Genomic DNA, 23,614 nt, shown 5'->3' with positions numbered 1-23,614 from the left:
CAGATTGAATCGAGAGCAGTCAGGTGTAAGCAGACAGCTGGTCTGTTTACATCCGACCACCCATAGACCGAATCAGGCTGTGTCCGTGTCAACTCTTGCATAAGTGGAGCGGACATGGGCCTGTCATCTGTCGGCTCCGCTCTGCTCAGCGGGGGTCAGCAGACAGATCCCCACCCAGCAGATTCAGCGTTGTCTTGCTGAGATCTGCTTCTTTTCTGCTCCCCCCTTGGTCCCGAGCTGCTATCTTCTTTTGTGACATCATTGCTAAGATGCCGGCTCTTCTGGGTTAAGCCAGCAGCTTCCTGATGATGTGCCGCCTGACCCTGCCCCCCCTCCCCATTTCCCAATGAAGGACTATTCTTCCTGGGATATGTGACATACATATTAGGAGGCAGAGCGGGCAAACTGCATGTCATTCGCCTAGGTCAATTGCATGCAACCATGGGGGGGTTGGGGGGCAACCCAGTGCTTTCTTTAAAAAAATGTAAATTAAGGAAAGGGAAAAGAATGTCCAATTTGCGCAGCGGAGGGGAGGAGGTGTGGATAGGAGGCAACATGTCATGGAGGGTGAAGACCGGCTTTATTCTTCAGCACAGGGGGTCTGAACCTCTGTCAATACCCTTACCTGTCCCTCCTGTGGCCAGGGTGGTGTCAGGATGGATAGCGGTGAGCCTGAAAACTTCCATTTGCAGATCTCCCCTGAGTTGTAAGAACCCAGAAATTTCAGGTTTAGCGCTGTAAATTCCTGGCAGCGTCAACCAGAGAAGAAGGAGCTCATGCACATTCTGTGCCCAATCAGCTTCAGCAGAGTGGAAAGGTGACATTAGAGGTAATGACATTAAGCCTAGGTTTACACTTTTGCATGGGCCGCATTTGCCCGGGAACATCAGCCCATTCATTTGAATGGGCTGCCATGCCATGCAAAAAAAACAGGGAAAAGGTCCCTGCACCTTTCCAGAAATTGCAGTCCACATGGGAAGCACACTACAGTGCAAGTCCCAGTGTGGATGCGACTTCTAGTGCAGACAGCTTGCCGTGTCTGCAGCTACAGGAAAAAGCGCAAAACCCACAATGGCTTCCACCCACAGAAGTCTGAACTGAACCTAAAGAGGTCCGATTACCTGCACTTTACTATCCTATAGAGCAGCGTTTTTCAACCACTGTGCCGCGGCACACTAGTGTGCCGTGAGATATTGTCTGGTGTGCCGTGGGAAAAATTCCAATTTCATCTGTAACATGTGGCTTCGGCTCACAAATAGACCAATCATTAGAATCTAATGATTCAGTGGTCGGCAAGCCGCGGCTCGCGAGCCACATGCGGCTCTTTACCCAGTCTAATGCGGCTCTTCTGTGTGCCGGGCGCCTGCTCCCCTCCCTCCTCTCGGTCGGCCGCTCCCCTGCCTCCTCTCGGTTGGCAGCCCCAAAAGTCCGCGCGGACCTTTTAATCCGGCTTGCGGATGTGGCTGTCAGGATGTGTGTAGGCGGGGCAGCGTGCCGAACGTGAGGGGAGGGGAGCTAGGCTCCTCTCACAGTCCGCCCTGAAGACCCGAACGGCGCGGGAAGACAGCGAGAGGAACGCAAAAGGTAAGTGAATTGACACGGGGGACTTGGCTTACTAGAAGGGGGGGGGGGGAATAGTACTGTGGGGGATGAAATACTATATGAGGGATGAATTACTTTATGAGGGATGAAATACTATATGGGGGGATGAAATACTATATGGGGGATGAATTACTATATCAGGGATGAATTACTATATGAGGGATGAAATACTATATGGGGGGATGAAATACTATATGGGGGGATGAAATACTATATGGGGGGATGAATTACTATATGAGGGATGAAATACTATATGGGGGGATGAAATACTATATGAGGGATGAAATACTATATGGGGGATGAATTACTATATGAGGGATGAAATACTATATGGGGGGATGAAATACTATATGAGGGATGAAATACTATATGAGGGGATGAAATACTATATGGGGGATGAAATACTATATGAGGGATGAAATACTATATGAGGGATGAAATACTATATGAGGGATGAATTACTATATGAGGGATGAAATACTATATGGGGGGATGAAATACTATATGGGGGGATGAAATACTATATGGGGGGATGAAATACTATATGAGGGATGAATTACTATGGGGGATGAATTACTATATGGAGGATGAATTACTATATGGGGGATTAATTACTATGCTTACTATGGGGGAATATTACTATACTTACTATGGATGACACATACACATCATTCATCTACTCTTGGTCCGGCCCCCGGGTCCAATTATAAAATACTTTATTATTTCATAATAAAGTAATTATAAAATAATTTCTTTGTGTTTGATTCCTATTCAAGAGAATTACTTTATATATAGTCAATATAGGCACAGAGGTAAATTTTTTTAACATTTTCTAATGGTGGTGTGCCTCGTGATTTTTTTCATGAAAAAAGTGTGCCTTTGCACAAAAAAGGTTGAAAAACACTGCTATAGAGGGCTTGGCAACACGTTAGATATCACCACACACCCAAACAACATCATTAAAGGTTCATTCTAAATTGATAGCCTATAAAGGCTTTTCAAATGTCACCTATGGACAATTTGGGGTACCAACATTGTTCATTTACAAATGTACACGTTTCTGAAGCTTGCCATATTTGCAATCTACTGTATTTACTTGACATGACCTCACCTTATATAAAAACAAAAAACCTGGAAATATAGATTTAATAACAGCAGCTCAAATGTTGTGTGACATAAAAAAACTGAAACTATGATGATTTTATTCTACAGGATCTCTGCTTTTAGAAAACAATGTTTGGGGCTTTTTTGTGTGCCTTCATGTAAAACAAAAAAAAGTGCATTTTAGTATGTGTGTACAAATTAAAAAAAAATGACCCTGGTAGTAAAAGGGTTAAAGTGCTCCCCAGCTCATTTAGTCTAGGAATGCTGAATGCAGCTCTTAATGGGGGGAGGGGCCCCAAATCTCCTCTTGTGGGATCCCCTCGCCAGCTCTGTCCACTCCTCCTCTTCTCCATCTGCCCCCATAGCAAGCCGTTTTCTATGGAGGCAGATGCTGCACGCTTGCTCCTGAGCAGAGCTGTGTGTGTGTGTGTCTATAGACACACATAGCACGGTTCAGCCCTGCCCGCCTCTGCTCCCTCCTCACTACAATTGATGGACAGCAGCAGTAACCAATGACCCACACTGCTGCCTGCATGTCCAGTGAAGAGAGAGAAAGCGTGCCACTGCTCTCAGGCCCACTGCTAAATCGAGATCAGGTTCAGGTAAGTACAGTATTTTTTGGGGGGGGCAGCAACATTTGAAAGTTTTTTACCTTAATGCAGAGATGAAATTAAGATTAAAAAAAAAAAACATGCAGTATTTTTACAAATATATTTTTAAATTACTTTTTTTATATGTTAAAAAAAATCTGAATATATTTAAAAATATATATATTTTAAAAAAATATATATATTTTTTAAATAAATTCTTCAGATTTTTTTAACATATAAAAAAGTAATTTTAACATATTTTTACATATATTTGGAAATGCATTCCAAAAATGTAGATTTCTATTTTTAAAGACATACAGTATATTTGAAATGTATTCTTAAAAATAGTTTTTATATATTTTGTAATAAAAACGCATTTTAACATGATATAGATATATATATATATATATATATATATATATATATATATATATATATATAAATTTTTTTAAATATATTGAATATGGCCAGCATTGTAGCATTTCAAATATATGGCAATATATTTGGGAAGAATATTTCGGAAATATATTTTTCTTCCATGTGGGTATACTGATAGGGAGAATCAATTAACTGCCACAGCGCTCCACAGCACCATGATAATTTACTAAAAACTACAAGCTGACAGCCGCTAAGGCTGCCAAGACTGGTAGGCACTCATTCACAGAACTCTGTGAATGAGAGACGCAGCCGTTTGGGCGGAGCCCCGCACGACCGCGCTGTTTTAAAATCTGATAGATACAGGGAGTCTTCTCGTACTGTCAGAGGGAGGGGGGGGCGGCAGGCGCTGCTGTGGCTATGGGAACATGTTACATGTTCCACCCTAAAAACAGGTGGAACATGTAACATGTTCCAAAGGTGAACTTATCCTTTAAGAATGCATGCCTGAATACAATTTTCTTTTTTTAAACCAGAGTTTAATGTCACTGAGAAAGTATAAAACTTAATATAGCTGATTGCTCCTAAAAATGCTAGTTGGCTGATCCAAAGGATTCATTACTTTTGGTCATTGACTAAGAACAGGCATGAAGATAAGGAGTTCTAGATGCATACTGTTTCCAAATCAGTGACTCAAACTGTATTGAGGCTGGAGGCAGCCAGGCATCTTGTATTTTCTGAAGGAGAGCATTACAGACTTCCTTTAACCAGTACCCATATGCAAGGACTTAAGGCCTCATGCAAACGTGCTTTTGGGCATGCCACATAAATTGTGGGCGCATTGCCACACTGGGATACATAGCTGATGCATACAGTTGGCAATTGCAAAGTATGGCTGTACACGGCTGTCAGCAAATTTACTTGATTTTAGCCATGCGTAGTGCATGGTCACACTTTACTATGGATAGTTGTGCAGAGCAGCTTTGTGTCCCTGGTACAGAAATACACCAGCAAATTATGTTGTATGGTCAAAAACAACAACAAACATATTTTATTTGATTTCCTTTGGTTTGCTAAATATTTAGTTAAATGTTTTTGTTGTATTTATCAATCATTCGTGCAAGTGCAACAAATCTTCAACATAATTTGCATAATATGTTTATTTTCTAGGATCCTCAGTACCACCTAGTGGCAATAATGTGGTATTTATCTGAAAAAACATAATCAGGAAAAATGCCACATTATTGCCACTAGGTGACAGATCATTTTTTTATACTTAGATCCCTATAGCATTCTCTGGCCTGTTTAGAAGCAAGGGGTTAATAGCTCATGGCATTCAATCTTGTTTAAGTGTTCTTCACAAACTAACCTTTAACTGCTTTTAAAAATACCATCAGAGCTGATACTGTTACAATGCACTATGCTATTCAGCTAAGGCTAGGTCTACACAGGCAAATTGTGATTATGCAAGCGTGTGATTAAAATTGCATGCATTTAATCGCCTGCTTTTCGCTCACGTTGCTTTTTACCTGGAAAAGCTGGCCAATGCCATCATGTGAACAATCACAGACAGAACAGATCAAATTAGTAACATCACAGACAGTAGTAACGATATTTTTCTTTCTTTTGAATAGGCAAATGAAAATCATCTTACATAGTGCTTTCTCTTTCTACAATTGTGTGTGATTTTGATTACAGAAAATTATCCGGTGAACATTTCTAACTTTTTAAAAAGAAATGATTGAATGAAAAAAAAAAAAAAAAAAAAATCACAAATTATTGAGCAGAAGCATAGCATTGCCAACTGAATCCGTAATTCTGTTTGTTCAAGCGTGTAAATGGTAGCTCTCTCATAAAGCAGGACACCCCCCCCACCCCCCCAAAAAAACCCATAAAAATGTGTGTGTGTGTATATAATATATATATCTATATATCTCTATCTCTATCTATCTATCCATATCTCTGTCTATCTATATCTCTATTTCTTTCTATCTATCTCACAGCTTACCAAACCATAAATTGGTATTAAACCCAAAAACAAAAATGTTTTATATTGCAGCTTACCAATCCTTAAAAGGAGAAGTAAACCGCCAAAAAAAATAAATAAAAAAAATTAAAAAAATTCTCCTGCAAAGTAATGTCATAATGTGCTAGTATGCATCACATAGTAGCACATTCTGAAAGACTTAGCTTAGACCGAAGCCCTCCAGTGGCACATTGTCATCACTCATGGGACTTCCATCTTCACCTGGTTTTCCTTCATAGGCTCTAGCCGCTTGATTGGCTGAGCCGCAATGATGTCACTTCCAGAGTCTTGCCAGCAGCACAGTGCTCTAAAGGATTGGCATGGGCATGCGGTTCCTTCAGAGTGCATGTGCCAGTGATGTCATCGGCTGCAGGGACACTGAATATCTCCTAAGCGGTGCATGTTTAGGAGATATTCCTTGTACCTATAGGTAAGCTTTATTATAAGCTGGGAGTTTACTTCCACTTTAAATGCGGTGGCTGCATTAGTTTTCTTTTTTTTGCAACAGCATTGTCAATCTGGGGAGGGAGTAGTGTTGGATACACTAGCAGATTAACATGGCCTTGACTAACAAATTAATGCTGCACTCCAGCAGTTATAGCAACTGTTTTTACCTTTTGAGACAAATGGATAAATGTTGATCGGGGTATGTACCCCTTTCAGTGCTAAATGGTTTGCCTGAACACTCTGACTGCTATATTTTCTGGACAGTTTGGTCTGTTAGAGGAAGTTGAAAAATAACAGACTTAGTGGCAGGATCACCAGACGAAAAAAAAAAACTAAAAACAATGCAGCCACGGCATCTAAGAACTGTTAAGCAGCAATATAATATACTTCTGTTTTTTGTTAATTGTGGTGGCTGCATTAGTTTTTTCCCTTTATTTCACCCGGTGATCCAGCCAGTGACACACTCCTGTCTTAAGGTGGCTCCACTCTACTGGAAGAGAAAATGATATGGACAACAGCATTGTCAACCTGTGGAGGGGGTAGTATATGTTAGCAGATATAGATTCACTTGACAAATCAGTTAAAGCCCGTCTATTGTAAGCACCCTTGTCAATAGTCAGTGGTTTGTCTCAATGTTCCAACTGCCACTTTTGCTGAACAGCTTGGTCTGTTAGGGCACTTTCACACTGATCTATTTTTGATGCATTTACAGGGTAAAAAAAAAGTGGAGAAAAATGCATGAAAAATGGAACTCTTCACACTAGTGCACAACAGTGCAATTTTAAAAGTCCTGCATTCTGCATTTTTGGTGCATGTTTAAAAATTGCATAAAAAAAGCACCTCTCCATTGAAATGAATGGAAAACGTATAATAAATGCACAGCTGGTGTGTTTTTGGTGCATTTTTTGAGTCACATGTTCATGTTTCACAAGTGCATAATTGGAGTCTGGAGTTCAGAAAACATGGCAAAAAGGGTTTATTTTCCATCAGAATAGTGTGAAAAGGCCCTTAAGATCCATTTTTAAGCATTTTTGGGGTAAAATATGGAGGAAAAATGCATCCCTTTAAATTCTATGGAACTCTTCACGCCAGTGTGGTGCAGGTGCAGTGCGTTTAAGTCCTCCATGCTGCACTTTTGGTGCATTTTTCAAACCCGCACCAAAAATGCACCTTCCCATTGAAATTAATAGAAAGTGCATGTGGCATGGCAAATATGCATAAAAAAAATGTGACATACATGTTTTTTTTAAATGGGCTCTTGAAAATTACCAGAATCAAAAGGAGAATCAAAAGGAGAAAATAAATGAAAAAAGATTAAAAAGAAAACTAATGTAGCCACCATATCTAATGATTGGTAAGTTGCAATATATTACATTTTTTTGTTTGTTTAATACCGTTGTAGGCAAAGCAAACAGAAGTGATCTTATGCAGTGCTGTAACTCCTGAGGCTGCTTTGACTCAGAACAGAAAAACTAAATGACCATTAAATCCTATGGAATTCTTCACACCTCTCCATTTAAATGAATGGAAAATGCATCAAAAACACAGCAAAAACCCATCAAAAAAGCATCTGTGGTTGCAAAACACATTGGAAACATGGCAAAAACGCAATAAAAATGCATATGAATTTTTGCTGCGTTTCTGCAATACAGCAGTGTGAAAGTAGCCTAATAATCACACACGGCTACAATTGTTTCTGACATTCCAATGCTCTAAACCAGTGGTCTCCAAACTGGGGGGGCCGGATGTGGCCCTTTGCCTGCCTTTATCCGGCCCTGGAGGCACTATTCTTCCCACTGACACAAATGGTGTTGCACCATTTCTTCCACTTACACCTATGATTGGGCGTTATCCCCCCCCCCCCCCCAATACCAACAATTAGGCACTAGTACTCCAACTAAAATTATGGGGCATTGTTTGCTCTCGCCAGGGGCAGACTGACCATTTGGAAACTCGGGCACTGCCCGAGGGCCCGGGGTCAGTATGGGGCCCCATGAGATGCCCCCGGTACCTTTTTCATAGACTTTTTTGAGTTTGGTCAAGGACACAAGGGCCCCATGATCCCCTATTGCCCGGGGGCCCCATGAGTTGTCAGTCCGCCGCTGGCTCTCGCTGATGTTGGGGCATTTTCTACTGTCCAAACTCCGTCCCCCCTAAGTGTTGGGACACTATTGCTCCCACTTAAACCAATGATGGGGCATTGTTTACTCTTACTGACACTAGGGCATTTTCTACTCCCACTGGCCACAGTCCAGCCCCCCCTAAAGCCTGAAGGGCAGTAAACTGACCTTTTGTTTCAAAACTTTGGAGACTTCGCTCTAAATTGATGAAAAACTAAGCCAAATGCATTTAGGCTCAGTTCACAGCATGTGGTAGGGTTGCCACCTCATCCCTTTAAAAACCAAATACCTATTAATTACACAGGTTCTGGGGCTAATTTAATGCAGATAAGAAACTAAATTACCATCTTAATCAGCCCCAGAACCTGTGTAATTAACCGCCTCCCATCCGCCCTATAGCAGATATACTGCTACAGGGCGGCACAGGTGTGCAAAATCATGAATATATGTGATTTTGCATTTCTGGGTAAGGGGCACATGAGAGGCGCGTGCATGCCCTACCCGCACTGCCATTCGCAGCTGCGGCTGCCAATCACCAGGTCCCGACCAGTGATTACTCGCCGGCGCCTGGTGATTGCCGAGCATCTTCATCGGGGGGAGAACTGTTAGTAAACAAAACAGTTGTCTTCCCTGTCAGCTCATGCACACTGCTTTGCATGGCTGTGCACAGCACAGTCATGCAAAGCAGTGTGCTTACAGTCAAGCACTAACACACAGCCCCTACTAAAACAGCACACAGTTAACCCTTTGATTGCCCCGCATGTTAACCCCTTCCTGCCCAGTGTCATTAGTACAGTGTCAGTGTTTTTCATCAGCACTGATCACTGTATTAGTGTGACTGGGGATGTAAACCAATTAATTTACATGTATTTGGATTTTTTTTTAGCATTTTGTTTACTGGACATGTTTAATCGCAAAAAGTAAAAATATTTTTTTTTCTCAAAATTCTTCTTTTTTTTTTTATAGTGCAAAAAATAAAAAAACGCATAGGTGATCAAATACCACCAAAAGAAAGCTCAATTCGTGGGACAAAAAGGACATAAATTTAATTTGGGTGCAACTTTGCATGACCGCACAACTGTCCAGTAAAGTTACACAGCACAAAATTGGCCTGGTCAGGAAGGGGGATAAATCTTCTGGAGAGCAAGCGGTTAATATGTGTTCAGCACAGGGGCGGACTGACCATTTGGAAACTTGGGCACTGCTTGAGGGCCAGTAGGGGGCCCCATGAGATGCCCCTGGTACCTTTTTCATAGGCTTTTTTGAGTTTGGGCGAGGACACGGGCTCCATGATCCCCTATTGCCCGGGGGCCCCATGAGTTGTCAGTCCGCCCCTGTTTCAGCACCCAAATTGCACTGCTTTTACAAGAGGTGCAGGGCTACCATTAGTTTTGAATGGCACCCCCACCCACAAACCTCAGCTTGCAGAGCGATGGCAGGTGCGGGAACCACAGGGAAACGTGGGCATAGCAGTCTATTCAAATGAATGGACTGCCATGCCAGAGCAAACGTGGGCCACACAGCCTGCAATAGTGTGATCCGAGCCTAAATAAAGCACCAACTTATTCTGTAGTGGTGTACAGTGAACGGGTACACAGGCAGTGGTTACAATACAGATACGTATAGAAGACCCATGTGCATATAACAGCAGAATTTCTTTTTGAAAAGACTTTTACATTGCCCTACTAGCTAACCTTGTATGCATCTTTCCAGGCCAAAGACAAATGTCATCAGTGACAGTTCAGAAGTGAAGGACACAAGGCAGCAGAATGTGCAGCGTGCAGTTAAAGACATTTGAAGTATGAACATTGATAAAACTTTTCGGCACTCTTTTTCAGTTCAGACAAGCGCAATATTGCATCACTTTACCTTACAGCCTAGCACTTTAGCTCTACAAACGACTTACCTTGAGAACAGAGATGATTATTCGAGATTCTCCAGCTTGTATCGCAACAGAACTGAGTGTGGTCGTAGACGGCTGTCCAGACAAACTGCTTTCACCAGACATGTTGCCCCAAAATCCAAGTCTACAGTTGTATTATATATACAAAGGCTTAAAGGAACCGTCCTCTACTGTAGTTACACATAAAATTGAGGAGTAAGAGTAATGGAAATCATTGAGCAGCAAAGCTCAGGCAGCCTTGAAAGCTGAAGCAAAGAACAGGAGGATAAAAATAGATGGTCCCATTGAGTTTATCATCATGCTGCCTGTGAGCTGACACACCCCTAACTTTACAGCAGAGATCTGCTGGAACACTTGTACTATTATCAGAGATGTGGAGGCCGTCTTCAGTCCGTGGGCTTCTGATGCTGGACGAGCAAATGGAAAAAAGAGCCACTTCAGTCACAAGAGCTAAATTTGCTGTCACCGCTCCTATCAGTGATAATGTTATAATTAGCACGGTGGCTTTTAACTCCTGTGTGAATGACTGTATTCATTGCTGTATACATCAATGGTCCAGTCATTGTCATCTGTCCATACAACCTCTTCAACGGTCTGTCCAGGAACATTTTATGTGTGTTTTTTAATTGATTTGCTGTCTAAACCCAGTAATGAATGCTGGTGCACAGATCGTTTGCACCTATTTTCCCAGAAAAGGTGGGAATACACGATTAGAAAATCGACCGATCGGTCATCCGACGACCGAGAAGCGTTCGTACGTTGGTCGAAATCATGGCACACATTAACCAATCTGAAAAAATCGTTCATCAAGCAATATGTAATGTTAACGTCTACCGTACAAGTGGAAGTGATGCAGTGTGCGTGTGACCTTGTAACCACGCCCTTCCGGCCAGAACAAGCTACATACACAACGATTAACAGCAATGAGTATAATATAGTTTATTACATTAACTACCGTATTTTGTGCTCCATAAGTCGCATCTGACCATAGGACACGCCTAGGTTTTAGAGGAGAATGGTTTTAGAAAGGTTTTAGAAAGGGGATGACCAGAGACTGCGGACACAGTACAGGAAATGGCCAGAGACTGCGGACACAGTACAGGAGATGACCAGAGACTGCGGACACAGTACAGGGGATGGCCAGAGACTGCGGACACAGTACAGGGGACGGCCAGAGACTGCGGACACAGTACAGGGGACGGCCAGAGACTGCGGACACAGTACAGGGGGCGACCAGAGACTGCGGACACAGTACAGGGGGCGACCAGAGACTGCGGACACAGTACAGGGGGCGACCAGAGACTGCGGACACAGTACAGGGGGCGACCAGAGACTGCGGACACAGTACAGGAGATGACCAGAGACTGCGGACACAGTACAGGGGATGGCCAGAGACTGCGGACACAGTACAGGGGATGGCCAGAGACTGCAAACACAGTACAGGAGATGACCAGAGACTGCGGACACAGTACAGGAGATGACCAGAGACTGCGGACACAGTACAGGGGATGGCCAGAGACTGCTGACACAGTACAGGAGATGACCAGAGACTGCGGACACAGTACAGGAGATGACCAGAGACTGCGGACACAGTACAGGAGATGACCAGAGACTGCGGACATAGTACGAGGGATGACCAGAGACTGCAGACAGTACAGGGGATGACCAGAGACTGCGGACACAGAACAGGAGATGACCAGAGACTGCGGACATAGTACAAGGGATGACCAGAGACTGCAGACAGTACAGGGGATGACCAGAGACTGCAGACAGTACAGGAGATGACCAGAGACTGCTGATACTGTACAGGAGATGACCAGAGACTGCGGACACTGTACAGGAGATGACCAGAGACTGCGGACACTGTACAGGAGATGACCAGAGACTGCGGACACTGTACAGGAGATGACCAGAGACTGCGGACACTGTACAGGAGATGACCAGAGACTGCGGACACAGTACAGGAGATGACCAGAGACTGCGGACACAGTACAGGGGATGACCAGAGACTGCGGACACAGTACAGGGGATGACCAGAGACTGCGGACACAGTACAGGAGATGACCAGAGACTGCGGACACAGTACGAGGGATGACCAGAGACTGCAGACAGTACAGGGGATGACCAGAGACTGCAGGCAGTACAGGAGATGACCAGAGACTGCGGACACTGTACGGGAGATAACCAGAGACTGCGGACACTGTACGGGAGATGACCAGAGACTGCGGGCACTGTACGGGAGATGACCAGAGACTGCGGGCACTGTACGGGAGATGACCAGAGACTGTGGACACAGTACGGGAGATGACCAGAGAGTGCGGACACAGTACGGGAGATGACCAGAGACTGCGGACACAGTACAGGGGATGACCAGAGACTGCGGACACTGTACAGGAGATGACCAGAGACTGCGGGCACAATACAGGGGATGACCAAAGACTGCGGACACAGTACAGGAGGTGGCCAGAGACTGCGGACATAGTACAGGAGATGACCAGAGACTGCAGACAGTACAGGGGATGACCAGAGACTGCGGACACTGTACGGGAGATAACCAGAGACTGCGGACACTGTACGGGAGATAACCAGAGACTGCGGACACTGTACGGGAGATGACCAGAGACTGCGGGCACTGTACGGGAGATGACCAGAGACTGCGGGCACTGTACGGGAGATGACCAGAGACTGTGGACACAGTACGGGAGATGACCAGAGAGTGCAGACACAGTACGGGAGATGACCAAAGACTGCGGACACAGTACAGGGGATGACCAGAGACTGCGGACACTGTACAGGAGATGACCAGACACTGCGGACATAGTACAGGAGATGACCAGGGACTGCGGACATAGTACAGGAGATGACCAGAGACTGCGGACATAGTACAGGAGATGACCAGGGACTGCGGACATAGTACAGGAGATGACCAGGGACTGTGACCAGAGACTGCGGACACAGTACAGGGGATGACCAGAGACTGCGGACATAGTACAGGGGATGACCAGAGACTGCAGACACAGTACAGGAGATGACCAAAGACTGCGGGCACAGTACAGGAGATGACCAGAGACTGCGGACACAGTACAGGGGATGACCAAAGACTGCGGACACAGTACAGGAGATGACCAGAGACTGCAGACAGTACAGGAGATGACCAGAGACTGCGGACACAGAACAGGAGATGACCAGAGACTGCGGACATAGTACAAGGGATGACCAGAGACTGCAGACAGTACAGGGGATGACCAGAGACTGCAGACAGTACAGGGGATGACCAGAGACTGCAGACAGTACAGGGGATGACCAGAGACTGCAGATACTGTACAGGAGATGACCAGAGACTGCGGACACTGTACAGGAGATGACCAGAGACTGCGGACACTGTACATGAGATGACCAGAGACTGCGGACACTGTACATGAGATGACCAGAGACTGCGGACACTGTACAGGAGATGACCAGAGACTGCGGACACTGTACAGGAGATGACCAGAGACTGCGGACACAGTACAGGAGATGACCAGAGACTGCGGACATAGTACAGGGGATGACCAGAGACTGCGGACACAGTACAGGGGATGACCAGAGACTGCGGACACAGTACAGGAGATGACCAGAGACTGCGGACACAGTACGAGGGATGACCAGAGACTGCAGACAGTACAGGGGATGACCAGAGACTGCAGGCAGTACAGGAGATGACCAGAGACTGCGGACACTGTACGGGAGATAACCAGAGACTGCGGACACTGTACGGGAGATGACCAGAGACTGCGGGCACTGTACGGGAGATGACCAGAGACTGCGGGCACTGTACGGGAGATGACCAGAGACTGTGGACACAGTACGGGAGATGACCAGAGAGTGCGGACACAGTACGGGAGATGACCAGAGACTGCGGACACTGTACAGGGGATGACCAGAGACTGCGGACACTGTACAGGAGATGACCAGACACTGCGGACATAGTACAGGAGATGACCAGGGACTGCGGACATAGTACAGGAGATGACCAGGGACTGCGGACATAGTACAGGAGATGACCAGAGACTGCGGACATAGTACAGGAGATGACCAGGGACTGTGACCAGAGACTGCGGACACAGTACAGGGGATGACCAGAGACTGCGGACATAGTACAGGGGATGACCAGAGAGTGCGGACACAGTACAGGAGATGACCAGAGACTGCGGGCACAGTACAGGAGATGACCAGAGACTGCGGGCACAGTACAGGAGATGACCAGAGACTGCGGACACAGTACAGGGGATGACCAAAGACTGCGGACACAGTACAGGAGATGACCAGAGACTGCAGACAGTACAGGGGATGACCAGAGACTGCGGACATAGTACAGGAGATGACCAGAAACTGCAGACAGTACAGGGGATGACCAGAGACTGCGGACACAGTACAGGAGATGACCAGAGACTGCGGGCACAATACAGGGGATGACCAAAGACTGCGGACACAGTACAGGAGGTGGCCAGAGACTGCGGACATAGTACAGGAGATGACCAGAGACTGCAGACAGTACAGGGGATGACCAGAGACTGCGGACAGTACAGGGGATGACCAGAGACTGCGGACACTGTACGGGAGATAACCAGAGACTGCGGACACTGTACGGGAGATGACCAGAGACTGCGGGCACTGTACGGGAGATGACCAGAGACTGCGGGCACTGTACGGGAGATGACCAGAGACTGTGGACACAGTACGGGAGATGACCAGAGAGTGCGGACACAGTACGGGAGATGACCAGAGACTGCGGACACAGTACGGGAGATGACCAGAGACTGCGGACACAGTACAGGGGATGACCAGAGACTGCGGACACTGTACAGGAGATGACCAGGGACTGCGGACATAGTACAGGAGATGACCAGGGACTGCGGACATAGTACAGGAGATGACCAGAGACTGCGGACATAGTACAGGAGATGACCAGGGACTGTGACCAGAGACTGCGGACACAGTACAGGGGATGACCAGAGACTGCGGACACAGTACAGGGGATGACCAGAGACTGCAGACACAGTACAGGAGATGACCAGAGACTGCGGGCACAGTACAGGAGATGACCAGAGACTGCGGACACAGTACAGGGGATGACCAGAGACTGCGGACACAGTACAGGAGATGACCAGAGACTGCGGGCACAATACAGGGGATGACCAAAGACTGCGGACACAGTACAGGAGGTGGCCAGAGACTGCGGACATAGTACAGGAGATGACCAGAGACTGCAGACAGTACAGGGGATGACCAGAGACTGCGGACATAGTACAGGGGATGACCAGAGACTGCGGACATAGTACAGGAGATGACCAGAAACTGCAGACAGTACAGGGGATGACCAGAGACTGCGGACACAGTACAGGAGATGACCAGAGACTGCGGGCACAATACAGGGGATGACCAGAGACTGCGGACACAGTACAGGGGATGACCAAAGACTGCGGACACAGTACAGGAGATGACCAGAGACTGCGGACATAGTACAGGAGATGACCAGAGACTGCAGACAGTACAGGGGATGACCAGAGACTGCGGACATAGTACAGGAGATGACCAGAAACTGCAGACAGTACAGGGGAAGACCAGAGACTACGGACATAGTACAGGAGATGACCAGAAACTGCAGACAGTACAGGGGATGACCAGAGACTGCGGACATAGTACAGGGGATGTCCAGAGATGGCAGATACAGTACAGATGACCAGAGACTGCGGACGCAGTACAGGGGATGACCAAGAGACTGCAGACAGTACAGGGGATGACCAGAGTCTGCAGACAGTACAGGAGATGTCCAGAGACTGTGGACCTTTGGGGAGGGAGGGGGAGCGGGTGCCTGAATTTGACAGGTACCTGCTCCCACTTCCGCAGAGTTGTCCTCCCTTTAGTGTGGGCACTCGGCTGTGACAGTCAGGTGCCCACTGTGCATGCGCAAGAAGCACTACGCTTTGTGAATGGCCCGGCGTCTTCTGGGACCTGTCATGTGTCCCAGAAAACGCCAGACCATTCACAAAGCGCAGTGCTTCTCTCGCATACACAGTGGGCACCTGACTGTCACAGCCGGGTGCCTACACTAAAGATGCCGGTGCAGGAAAACTGTACAGCACTGGACCGAGGAACAGGTAAGGTCCTGCTGCAGAGAATAGCTGAGCAGCCGGCCTGGTATTCTGACGCGGCGGCGGAAATACCGGACCAGCCCCTCCATATAACGCACTGACATTTTCCCCCCTTTTTTGGGGGGAAAAGGTGTGTCTTACGGAGCGAAAAATACGGTATATACATAAATACAATATGGACCTCCTGCGCTACTAAAATAAACTAATGACAATTAAGAGGAGGGGGCTGCTAACACCCAACCATATAACAAATGGATATTGTGCAAATTATAGAATAATATGGTGCAGCGCTACCCCAAATAATACCGTATTTCCACACTAGAATATTCCAAAATAACAGATGTAATTAATAAAAATAGAATAAATTGCACAAAACGGTTAAAATCATCCAAAATATCTCATATCAAACTTATATGTGACTATTAATTGCCCCCAGTGTAATACAGTGAATAAATACCAATCACTCACAGATCATGAAGTGAACTGATCGACTAAGGGATCCATAGTGGAACGAGAAAGTGAATAAATACTATAAACATGAACTAATGTCAGTGAAAGAAATAATATTAAGTAAAAAAGTCCTAATAGGACTGCAATGTTGTGAATAATATTGCTAAATAATAAAAAATTGTGAATCCCTAAATGTGGGATCAATTATCACGCTGATAATAATGGTGACCACAGAGGCTATAAATTGGCCAATTAAAAGTGAAAAAATCTCTGTGAATCCCTAAATGTGGGATAAATATGACAAGTGCAGTGATTAAAAGATAAAATATAATAAAGAATAAATAAACATTATTAAAGTGATATCACAAAAAAATTATATTAAAAAAAACTCTTTTCAAGTGTCGAATAAAATTAGACAAAAATAAATAAATGAAAGTTCAAAGGTGGGTAAAACACCAAATAATCCAAGGACTTCAGAAAGTGCAGGTGATGAAGTGAATATGCATGACAACCAATAGGAAATAATCCATAAATAGCTGAATTGCCTCCTCACCTCCTTGAAGCAACCCAAAAGGGCCAAAAAGCCCGTTAGAAAACAAGAGTGACTATCCACGGTCTGGTCCCCACTTCAAGGATAATATCCGTCCGCTGCGGTGATATCCTCTTCACAGGTTAATGGAAGAAGCAGCAGGATCCCCCTTAGGGATGATTTAGTATGATACAGCCAGCTCACATCAAAAGGTCTCGCTCTGCTCTGTAGCTGGCCAGCTAAGACCAGTCCTAGGTTGCTAATATGGTTCACATATATTTGTATACCAAACCTGCCAATAACCTCAGTACAGTGTATATGTGCATATGTTAAAGCCAAAAGCAGAATCATTGCTGTAATTTATGTCTTTGATTGTTATATGACATTTATATATTCATTGTGTTAGCAGAAGCTGAAAAGGAAAATATGCCTTTAAGATTTAGTTAACGATGAGCCAATCACAGACAGCCTCACACTGTACAGAGCCTTAACCAATCCCAGCCAGTTTCACATTTATGCCTGTGCAAAAACTCCCTGCTAGAATATTCTAAAGACACATGCTCACCAGACAGAAGAGGAAACAGACAAGTTCCAGAGAAGCTTTATGGAAACAGAGAAGGCCAAATAGGTATTTAATACACTTGTGTGTTCCTCTGTTGTTTAGTAATGCAGGTAGATCTGTATGTAAAAACTGTTGTGTGTGTTTACTTGTAGTTCCACCAAACTTACGAACTTATCGAATTTACGAACTTATCGAACTTACGAATCAAGTCACTGTAGAGTAATCATAATCGAACGAATTTACCGAATCTAACGAATTTATCAATCTATTGAATCAACCCAATGTAATACGAATTAAACCATTGTAATATGAAAGAAATAAGCCATTGTAAGCAGTGTTATATGAAGAAGATTGAAGTTATTAAAGAAGTTAACTAAAGTATTCGGTGTGCTCTTTAAACCTAGTGCATCCATAGAGCGGCATTGGAGGAATTACAGAGTAAAGTCAGTCTAATCAAAGAAACAGCAATTGCATAATTTTTCTAATGCCACAGCGCACTAGGCACCAAAGGGTGCTGCGCCTGCCACATGCTCCCCGAACCAGTACTACTTCCAGCGGCGACCACGGCCAGCTACAGCGTGACGTCACTTGCCACTTTCCTTGGGAGAACATTGGTGGAAGTGGCGAGTGACATCAGGCTGTAGCTGGCTGTGGAAGTCAGGAAGTGACGAAACGCGTCAAGGGACGGGACGTCGGACGTTACACATTGACCGGAAGTAACGGAGCAACCATCTTTACTAAGGTGACATCAATACATGCGTTCTTGGAAGCTGTTTGGAGATCCTGTCATATAGGAATACTTGCAATTTTATTTCTATACTGATGTAAGCATATTTTATTAAATCCTTGACTTATTTAATCTGAATACTACACTATATGTTCCTTTCTTTCCTTCTGAGTGGTAATCTATGGACAGCATTGAGAAGTGTTTCCTTATATAATGCTTGAGACCATGGGATAGTCTGGTATCTTGCATAGCGATTATGGAATGATCTTGGAGGAAATTTTGGAGATTACATATTGGAATATTACCCTAAAGGCTTTTGTTTATTTTATTTAGGGTAAGAGTATTTACTGTAGCCACATAGAAGTGCTCACGGGGTGTTTTCACTTTGTCACGTGTTTCACAGTTTTTTCACATATTGGTAATTCATTTGTATTTATATATGTTATGATCATTTGAATATTGAGGATAATACACTATCCAGTTTCTTATATATATTTTTTGGAGGTACACGGTGGAAATCGACCATGCATTTAGGATAACTATATTGAAGAAAAAAAAGGATTGAGAAGATTCACTGACACTAAAAGGGATTTATTATTTATTTTGGACTTTCAAGGGTGAAAGTGTGACTTTTTGAGTATCAATCTTTAGCGTTATTGTTTTTGTATATTCTATTTAGTTTATTTGGACACTGCTTTTTAATTTTGTAAACTCTGCACTAAACCAGAGACCAGGCAGACTTCAATTTAAGTATTTTTTCACTTTTAAATCTATTTATTTTAATGTTGCTTATTTCTGCTTTGTAATATCTTTCTGTAAATATTTCCTGCACCATTTTTCCTATCTTTAAAACCATATTTAAAGTGTATATAAAACCACGAGAACTACTTACTGCATATGAACTTAAAATCAGACCCTAACAATAACTGTCAAATCAATAATTTTACTAAGCCTCAAATGTTTGCTTCTTTTATCTTGTGTATTTTCACATCTAACTGTCCATTAGTGGGTTAGAGATTAGTTTCAGGTTGTGATGAAGCTGTGAGCCCGAGTTTTACATGAAAAACACATCATTGGCATCTCTTTAGGTGTGCATTCTCTTCCCTGCTCACCACTGAGTGTAGCAGACTTTAGCTGTGCAATCTGCTGATCAGTTGTGTGATTACATGCTATCAGACCTTTTTCTGGAACAGATCGCACAGCTAATGTCTGCAACACCCAGTGGCCAGCAGGAAGGGAAGCCAACTTTTCTTTCATATATGCTCAGGCTCAGAGCAGGGCATGGCTCCCTCCCAGGGGAAAACTGGAACATGAAGGATCGTCAGGAATAGCATTGCAACCCTGATTTAAAGATGCATATACACTGGATACAACCTATACACTTCATGCCATCATTGCCAAATAATCAGCAGGTTTTTGGTCCATAGTTATATATCTGTAACACTTTGGCAAAAGCTGCTCAGAAGATAGAGGTAGAGGAGCTTGACATTGCATTGTGTCTGGATTATTAAGCATGGACAGTCTTAGACTGAATTCTGTGTTATATTGTAGTTTTATTCTGGACACCGACAGATGACAGACTTGATGAAAACACTCCATTTTATTCACTTGTGGGCGGGGTGTGTGGAAGTGATTTAAAGAGACCAAGGGAGACAATACCTTCTAGGATTTTCCTTGTTTATAGACTGAAAAGTACAGCACTATGGTTGTTATCCCAAAAGTTCCCTCAAAGTATAAGTATGGCATCAATACAGTTCCGTAGCAGAGCACAGTTCAATTATGCAAGATTTAAATGTGGTAGTATGGTCAAGGATAGCTCCTTTAAACATGTCCCTATAGGCCTATACAGTGGGCCAGGGTGTGAGGCTGGCAATGTAGGGCACAAGGATGTGCCAGTCCAAATGCAGGCTGTGCAACAAGGTCCTTCTCTAAACTCCAGTCATAGGGGCATTCAAGACCATGTCTTGTCTGTTCCTACCCATCTTTACTGATGTACTCTGTACACTGCAGAGGTTCCCAAAAAAGTACCCAGCAGGGGCTATATATAGCCTCTCTGGGTTCAAATAGGTGCACAAAGGTTGGGAGATAACTGTATCCTCTTAGACACAGGTTCCTACAAAATAGCCATTAGTAGTCAAGTAGAGTGGACAAATCAGTCATCTGCAAGTTTGCCCCTTAGTGCTTGCTGTTGTAGCACACCCTGGACCTCCAGGAGCATGGTGGTTACCCCCAAAGACAGGGAGGGCTGACATTTCACTACAGGGTACACGTTGCTAGGCATGGTGCGTGGTGGACAGTGTAGAAAAATAGGCACCAGTCACTTTTAGAATGCACAATATGAGTTTTATTTCTTAGAACGGTAGAAAACTCAGGAGAAAGGGTTAGGGTACAGGACGCCCCCAATCAAAATGACAGCAGACTAGCAGACACTTTAGGCTATGTTCACACTTGACTTTATTTCTAACTCCTGCCAAACACCTCTATAGCGTTTGACAGGCATTTTGGAAGCGTTTTTAATGCTCCCCAAACACCCTATGCACGTTTTTGAGGCGTTTGCAAAGCGTTAAAACCACACCACAAACGCCTATAATGAAGTTTAATGGTATTAACGCTCCGCAAACACCTCGCGAATGCTCCGCAAATGCCTTGCAAACACTCTGCAAATGCCTGCCAGGCGTTTGAGAAGCATCACCATAGCCTTGAATGGGAGGCTTCAACTCCTCCTGACTCTACATGAGACGTCCGTTTTGCTGCAACGCTAACACTTCAGTGTGAACAGCACTGTGTGCTGCCATGTGCAGAATTTTCATAGGTGTTTAATAAGCTTCCCAAACGCCTGTCTGATGCCTGCTGACAAAGCTGGTGTGAACGTAGCCTTGGATAAAAGAAATGAGAGTAGACAGCAGTACAGGAAAAGAGCCCTTAAGCTGTGACCAGCAATTTGTACTTTAGTAGCGACAACTGTCTCCCATAGCAACAAAATGAAAACTCACAAGGACATGCAGGAATTCTTTAGATGAGACCATCTTGACGCTTTCCCAGGCTCTTCACAGTTCCCTGGTCTATGGCAGAGTCACTTCTGGTACTTCATCCCAGGTCTCCATTCTTTTCTTCATTATTCCAGGTGAAAAACAGTCTCTCTCTCTCTCTCTCTCTCTCTCCCCCCCCCCCTACCCAGGACAGCAGTTCCTCACTCATCCACACCAGACCCGGGTGTGAAGACACCAATCACCTGACCTCCCCAAATACTTATACTTTCCCCCAGCATGCTCAGCAGAAATGAAACTCCTACTGATTGGCTGAGGAAAGCATACATATTCATAACACAGCTTTACTGTAATCTATCATACTAATGCCAAAGGTAACAGTGCCACCTATTGACAGAAGGGAGGAGCCACAGCTACACCAAGGCTTAGGAGCAAACCCAATGATCAAAGACTACACATCACCCAGGTTACCTACATAGAGCAAGCTGCAGCTGCTGGCAGGGGGCAGGCTTTTCTACTCGGGCTGTGGCTGCTTTAGAAAGAAAGCAAATTGGAAAACTTTAAACACCTTTTGCTTTGATGCACCTGGAATGTGTTTAAACATAGGCCTCAGTTACCTTACTTTAACTCCTTGGCACAGACAGTATGCAAATATGAGGTTTCTCGGCTGCAGAGAGGCTGCATATTTGCATACACAATGTAAACAAACATGAGCCGAGAGTGCGCGCTCCCAGCACATTTACTGGCACCTCATGGAAAGGTCCTGATCACTTGCTGCTTGCGATATGGAGTTTCATGTGACCGCTGTGACAGCCAATCATGATGATCACATTACCCTAAACCCTGCCCTGCCTTCTGGCATCACACACCTATTATAGGGCCAGGAGGGTCTGGCACCAAGGGGTTAAGTAACACATTAAGGGGTGAGAAGTTGGCCTTTATAATCATCATCACCTAAAGCACACGTTGTCAGCCAGTGATACACACCCTACATCTGAAAGCTTCAGGGTTAAAGCGTGCTGGGTAAAGTAAATTAATCACATCAGTATAGAATTGTATCAAATGGTAAATCATATATAAAATAATGCTAAGGAAGATTCTTTAGTTATTTTAGCCACTTAAGAGCCGTCCTATATCAGATATACTGCTACAGGGCGGTTCTGCTGAGCAAAATCACATATACATACATGATTTTGCATTTCCGGGTAGGGGCCTTCCTACCCACGCTGCAATTGGCTGCTGGATATGTCAGTCACCAAGTCCCGGCTGGCGATTCCCGACTGGGACTCGGAGATCGTCGGCAGGGTTGAGAGGGGAGAGATCTGTATATAAACAACATAGATCTCTCTCCTGTCAGCATGGACATGCTGCTTTGTATCTCTCTGCGCAGCAGAGAAATACACAGCAGCATGTCTCCCAAGTAAAACACAGCACATAGTTAACCCTTTGATTGCCCAAGATGTTAACCCCTTCCTGCCCAATGTCATTAGTACAGTGCAGGGGGGGACTGACCATTCGAAAACTTGGGCACTGCCCGAGGGCCCAGGGTCAGTAGGGGGCCCCATGAAATGCCCCTGGTACCTTTTTATAGGCTTTTTTGGGTGTGCTTTGCGTGTGGGCAAGGACACAGGGGCCCCATGATCCCCTATTGCCCGGGGGCCCCATGAGTCTTCAGTCCGCCCCTGGTACAGTGTTAGTGCTTTTTATTAGCGCTGATCACTGTATTAGTGTTACTATAGATGTCAGTGGCAGTTCCCCCCCAGTGTCAGAATGCCCACCGCAGTCCCGCAGTTCTCGCTGATCGCCGCCATTACTAGTATAAAAAAAAATTAAAAATCCCAGTATGTATACTGCCATTTGTAGATGCTAAAACTTTCACGTAAATGTGACCATTGGGAAATTACTTACACAGGGGGCACTGGTTATAAATTTTCACACATGGGGGAAGCTGAGATAAGGGGTACTTTGTAAAAATTGCTCCATTAAAGGGGAGCTCCACTCATGCTGTCAAAAAATAAAAGTCAGCAGCTACAAAAACTGTAGCTGCTGACTTTTAAA

General features: G+C 44.7%; 1 protein-coding gene and 1 long non-coding RNA gene across 3 annotated transcripts in view; one reads left to right on the top strand and one right to left on the bottom strand.

Moving 5' to 3' along the window:
- The window catches only part of CCDC141 (coiled-coil domain containing 141), a 218,145-nt gene extending 207,602 nt beyond the window's left edge, over positions 1 to 10,543 (bottom strand). Inside the window, exon 1 of one of the 2 annotated variants that reach the window (XM_089690384.1) lies at positions 10,171 to 10,543. In XM_089690384.1, coding sequence (XP_089546510.1) covers positions 10,171 to 10,272 — 102 coding nt within the window. In that variant the 5' untranslated portion in view covers positions 10,273 to 10,543. The remainder of the gene's footprint in view (positions 1 to 10,170) is intronic. The other variant, XM_089690383.1, reaches the window with a different exon arrangement.
- The window catches only part of LOC149451568 (uncharacterized), a 292,180-nt gene that overhangs the window by 197,117 nt on the left and 71,449 nt on the right, over positions 1 to 23,614 (top strand). The gene's annotated exons all lie outside the window — the stretch shown is intronic.

This window comes from Staurois parvus, unplaced genomic scaffold (assembly GCF_062004578.1).
Source record: "Staurois parvus isolate SC_StPar_1 unplaced genomic scaffold, SC_StPar_1.0 ptg000530l, whole genome shotgun sequence".
NCBI classification, from domain to species: Eukaryota; Metazoa; Chordata; class Amphibia; order Anura; family Ranidae; genus Staurois; species Staurois parvus.
Note: the sequence above shows the minus strand (reverse complement) of the source record. Positions and strands in the feature narration are given on the sequence as shown.